This window comes from Crinia signifera, chromosome 6 (assembly GCF_055691185.1).
Source record: "Crinia signifera chromosome 6, ASM5569118v1, whole genome shotgun sequence".
NCBI lineage: Eukaryota > Metazoa > Chordata > Amphibia > Anura > Myobatrachidae > Crinia > Crinia signifera.
Window position 1 is genome coordinate 24567764 of NC_139222.1, and position 6000 is coordinate 24573763.

General features: G+C 48.3%; 1 protein-coding gene across 1 annotated transcript in view; it reads right to left on the reverse strand.

Annotated features, from left to right (window-relative positions):
• The window catches only part of LOC146009549 (uncharacterized), a 49312-nt gene extending 43860 nt beyond the window's left edge, over window positions 1–5452 (reverse strand). The window contains 6 exon segments of the mRNA XM_083149995.1: window positions 366–603; window positions 753–850; window positions 1587–1665; window positions 2353–2544; window positions 3700–3852; window positions 5141–5452. Of these exon segments, the coding sequence (XP_083006121.1) occupies window positions 366–603; window positions 753–850; window positions 1587–1665; window positions 2353–2544; window positions 3700–3804 (712 nt within the window). The 5' untranslated portion in view covers window positions 3805–3852; window positions 5141–5452.
• Between the last annotated feature and the right edge of the window lie 548 nt (window positions 5453–6000).

Below are 6000 nucleotides of genomic sequence, written 5' to 3' on the forward strand. Positions count from 1 at the left end.
TAGTAACACACAGTGACATGATGTGAGGGGAGAGCAGGAGTATAATAGGGGCTGATGTCTCCTGATGTATAAGATACACCAGAGAGTGTGGGGAGGAGACTGGTCAGATCTCTGGGCTGGTAACACACAGAGACATGATGTGAGGGGAGAGCAGGAGTATAATAGGGGCTGATGTCTCCTGATGTATGAGATACACCAGAGAGTGTGGGGAGGAGACTGGTCAGATCTCTGGGCTGGTAACACACAGTGACATGATGTGAGGGGGAGAGCAGGAGTATAATAGGGGCTGATGGCTCCTGATTTCTGAGATAGCTGTATTAACAGAACAAGGAAAATACTGTATGCAATAAGTGATTATTCCTCACCTGTGCTGATATCTGTAGGGATTTCCTCCTCCTTACACTGCTGATCACCCCTCATATGTGTTTCTTCTGTCTCTAGATCTTCTTTCTTATCAGACACATAAAACTCTTCGCTTATCTTCATATCCGTCACATACGTCTCTTCTTCCTCTGTGTCTTCTGCCTTAATGTCAGTCACATATGTCTCTTCTTCTCCCTTTATTTCTTCAACCTTAATATCAGACATATCATCACATTGAACCTACAAATAAATATCACATAAATAATGTCTGACAGTATTGAGCTTACATAGTAGATTATTGATGTATAATACACACACACACAAACACCTGTTGCAATTCATATAGTGACAGACTTTGGTATATTGGGGAGACCCTTATTCCCACCTACCTGATCCTCATGTGAGGTCCTGTGAGTCTCCTCTGTACATTGCTGGGAATACAGAGGACGGGGACATCTGTCTGGGGTATCTTTGTTACTGGATCCATCTGTAGGAGACACAGTGACTGAGGACATGGTATATATGTGATTATCCTGGGAATACAGAGGACGGGGACATCTCTCTGGGGTATCTCTGTTACTGGGCCCATCTGGAGGAGACACACAGTGACTGAGGACATGGTATATATGTGATTATCCTGGGAATACAGAGGACGGGGACATCTCTCTGGGGTATCTCTGTTACTTGATCCATCTGTAGGAGACACACAGTGACTGAGGACATGGTATATATGTGATTATCCTGGGAATACAGAGGACGGGGACATCTCTCTGGGGTATTCCTGTTACTGGCTTTATCTGTAGGAGACACGCAGTGACTGAGGACATTGTATATATGTGTGATTATACTGGGAATACAGAGGACGGGGACATCTCTCTGGGGTATATCTGTTGCTGGGCCCATCTGTAGGAGACACGCAGTGACTGAGGACATTGTATATATGTGATTATCCTGGGAATACAGAGGACGGGGACATCTCTCTGGGCTATCTCTGTTACTGGCCCCATATGTAGGAGACACACAGTGACTGAGGACATTGTATATATGTGATTATCCTGGGAATACAGAGGACGGGGACATCTCTCTGGGGTATCTCTGTTACTGGGCCCATCTGTAGGAGACACACAGTGACTGAATTTATTGTACATGTGGATTAGCAGATATGTGTATATAGGGGCCCCCATTCCTGCTCTCCCCTGTACAATAACAAAGTCTCCTCTTACCCAGTGATGTGAGGGGCCGGTGATTCTCCATCATAACATTCCTGCACAGACCCTTGTGTTCCTCTGTATACTCCTCCTCCTGCATAGAGAGATAGACAGTGACATCCTGACACCTTCTAGGAAACCGACACACACAGTGATACAGTCATCACCCAGACACATCCCCCGGTGTTACTGTATAATGTCCCATTCCCAGCAGTCACCTCTCCGGTCACATCCCCCCGGTGTTACTGTATAATGTCCCATTCCTATCAGTCACCTCTCCGGTCACATCCCCCGGTGTTACTGTATAATGTCCCATTCCCAGCAGTCACCTCTGCAGTCTCCTCCCTCTGTGTTACTGTATAATGCCCCATTCCCAGCAGTCACATCCCCCCATGTTAATGTATAATGCCCCATTCCCAGCAGTCAACTCTCCGGTCACATCCCCCGGTGTTACTGTATAATGTCCCATTCCTAGCAGTCACCTCTCCGGTCACATCCCCCGGTGTTACTGTATAATGTCCAATTCCCAGCAGTCACCTCTCCGGTCACATCCCCCGGTGTTACTGTATAATGTCCCATTCCCAGAAGTCACTTCTCCGGTCACATCCCCCGGTGTTACTCCGGTCACATCCCCCGGTGTTACTGTATAATGTCCCATTACCAGCAGTCACCTCTCCGGTCACCTCCCCCGGTGTTACTGTATAATGCCCCATTCCCAGCAGTCACCTCTCCGGTCACATCCCCCAGTGTTACTGTATAATGCCCCATTCCCAGCAGTCACCTCTCCAGTCAGCAGCTGGATGATCTTGTCGGTGAGTTCCAGGATCTTCTGCTCCTTGTCTCTCCCATGTGTCAGTGAGTGAGGTGGAGGCACTGTGATGGAACTCTGGGTCCTGCTCAGTTCTCCTGACACACAGGGATGACAACTCGGTGTCTCATGGTCAATGGATGTCTTCTTCACTACTATGTAACCCTGTGTATTGGAAAATACACTATCACTGCATACACTCCCAGTACCCTCTCTTATTGCTATGTGATGTCACCTCCAAGATCCACTAGTCAGGTCACTGTAGTATTAATAGATCAGTGATATCAGTGACACTCTCAGATATCCTCACCTCCCCAGTCACGTCCCTGTATTATTACTATAGATATATGTGATGTCACAGTGACACTCCCAGATCCTCCCCAGTCACGTCCCTGTATTATTACTATAGATATAAGTGATGTCACAGTGACGCTCCCAGATCCCCTCACCTCCCTAGTCATGTCCTTGTATTATTACTATAGATATAAGTGATGTCACAGTGACACTCCCAGATCCCCTCACTCATGTCCCTGTATTATTACTATAGATATACTGTAAGTGATGTCACAGTGACACTCCCAGATCCCCTCACCTCCCCAGTTACGTCCCTGTATTATTACTATAGATATAAGTGACGTCACAGCGACACTCCCAGATCCCCTCACCTCCCCAGTCACGTCCCTGTATTATTACTATAGATATAAGTGATGTCACAGTGACGCTCCCAGATCCCCTCACATCCCCAGTCACGTCCCTGTATTATTACTATAGATATAAGTGATATCAGTGACACTCCCAGATCCCCTCACCTCCCCAGTCACGTCCCTGTAGTATTACTATAGATATATGTGATGTCACCGTGACGCTCCCAGATCCCCTCACCTCCCCAGTCACGTCCCTGTAGTATTACTATAGATATAGGTGATGTCACAGTGACACTCCCAGATCCCCTCACCTCCCCAGTCACGTCCCTGTAGTATTACTATAGATATATGTGATGTCACCGTGACACTCCCAGATCCCCTCACCTCCCCAGTCATGTCCCTGTATTATTACTATAGATATATGTGATGTCACAGTGACGCTCCCAGATCCCCTCACCTCCCCAGTCACGTCCCTGTATTATTACTATAGATATAAGTGATGTCACAGTGACACTCACAGATCCCCTCACCTCCCCAGTCACGTCCCTGTATTATTACTATAGATATATGTGATGTCACCGTGACACTCCCAGATCCCCTCACCTCCCCAGTCATGTCCCTGTATTATTACTATAGATAGAAGTGATGTCACAGTGACACTCCCAGATCCCCTCACCTCCCCAGTCAGCAGGTAGATGATCTCCAGGGTGATATTTAGAATCCTCTCAGTCATGTGACTCTGGTCCTTTCCCATCCTCAGGGAATCAGTGACGGGTCTCATCCTCACGTGATGTCTAGTAAACACTCCGTGTCCTCACCGCTCCGTTGTCTAGGTGTAAATATAATTACAATAAACACCACACAGTACACATGTAACATATTAGGTAAAGGTGCCCATACACTGGTCCGATTTGGGCCAATTTCACCCGATCCCAATGGAACGGGCTGAGAAATCGGATGTGTTTGACGTCCGCCTTGGGTTGGATTCACATCGGACCTGAGCAGAAGGTCGGACCTGTTGCCCACCCGCCGACTCAGCCCTCATCCCAGTGGCGGGGAATGGGGTCACATGGGATACATCGCATGTGAAAGGACTGCATGTGATGCATAGCATGCAGGTCCCAGGTGGCTCGGAGGGGGTCGCATGGCCATACACTGCTGCGATACATCCCAGTAGTGTATGGCCACCATAAGAGAAATCCACACAGAGGCACAACAGCAGCTGCCTCTAATGTTTCCGCACATATAAATATACATCATACAGAGAACAATGGGCACATGTACAGTATAAGAACTATAGAATACCACAATGTCCATTGTAGTACATGGTTATCTCAAAATAATGGTAATGGGGCACCAAAGGCTGCTCGCCCTGTACAATCATCATACTACTACTAAGAAGATATCAGAGACTAAAAACCCTGAAAAAATTTATATCTAATTAAAGTTCTGTAACAGGACAACAAAAGCTGCTCCCTGATGATAATAATAATAATAATAAAATACAAAACAGAGGCTGCTCAACTATAAAATAATACCATCACACCAGAGGCTGCTCCCTCTGTATACTATTTGTAAGATTACACAACAGGCTGCTCCCCCTGTATAACATTTGTAACAGGACACCACAGGCCGCTCCCATCTGTATAAAAAGGACACCACAGGCCGCTCCCCCCTGTATACCAGGATGCCGCAGGCCGCTCCCCCCTGTATACCAGGACGCCACAGACCGCCACCCCCTTTAAAGAACACCATAGGCCGCTCCCCCTGTATTACAAGACACCATAGGCTGCTCCCCCTGTATAACAACAGGACACCATAGGCTGTTGCCCCTGTATTACAGGATACCACAATCTGTTGCCCCTGTATTACAGGATACCACAATCTGTTGCCCCTGTATTACAGGATACCACAATCTGTTGCCCCTGTATTACAGGACACCACAGGCTGTTGCCCCTGTATTACAGGACACCACAGGCTGTTGCCCCTGTATTACAGGACACCATTGGTTGCTCCCCCTGTATAACAGGACACCACATGCTGCTCCCCCCTGTATAACAGGACACCACAGGCTGCTCCCCCTGTATAATAACACCAGGGCAGCACAATACCATCACCTGCTGCCAGATACAGCAATGTCTTCTCTCGGTCCCCCGTAACTTAATCACCGCGGCTGCTGGAAGTGAGAGGCCTCAGGTAAGATCAGCAGCGCTGCCCCAGCAAAAAGCCGAGATGCTGCTACACTGAACGCGGGGATTGGTCTTCGGTAAAATGGCCGCCGCTCCCTCGCACAGGGGACATTCTTTATAGTGCCTTACTAGGCGTCGTATTTACAGCACGGAATCTATCCTCTACCGGTGACCGCCCCCCACAGAACTCTCTCTATACATTCCCTCAATGCAATTACTGCTTCTACCAGTCCGGCAGCGATCTCTCATTGTGTGTCCTCATACAGCGGCAGCCATTTTGTTGTGGTTTGTACTCAGCTCCCATATTCCCCGCGGCTGTAGCCAAAGTGTATTTCCTGTGTGGGGCAGAGTGGGAGGAGCTGTGTTACCAGGGAAACGTCCCTTCCTGGTGTGCATGGCAGGCAGGAGGGAGAGTGCTGCAGCTGGCACCAGGTGACCCCAGGTATTATACTGCTAGTAACAGCATAGTAGTGATTGCTGGGTGTGAGCCATAAGGGCACTTACAGGGGAGCTGCTGTTCTACTCACACAGGCTGCAGTATAATACCAGGTGTCAGAGCCGATATAAGGTTTCTTGGCACCCAAAGCAAAACTAATGCCACCTGCCCTCCCTCACCAATACCGCTATTGGCTGCCTATCGGCCAATCAAGAGTCGCTAGTCGACCAATAGCGGTATTCAGGAGGAGGAGCCGCACGATGTAAACCAACGCAACATGCGGCTTCTCCTGACAGTCCGCACTGGCTCGGGTTTTGGTTTGTTATTTTTTCTTCTTACCTGGATGCTACTT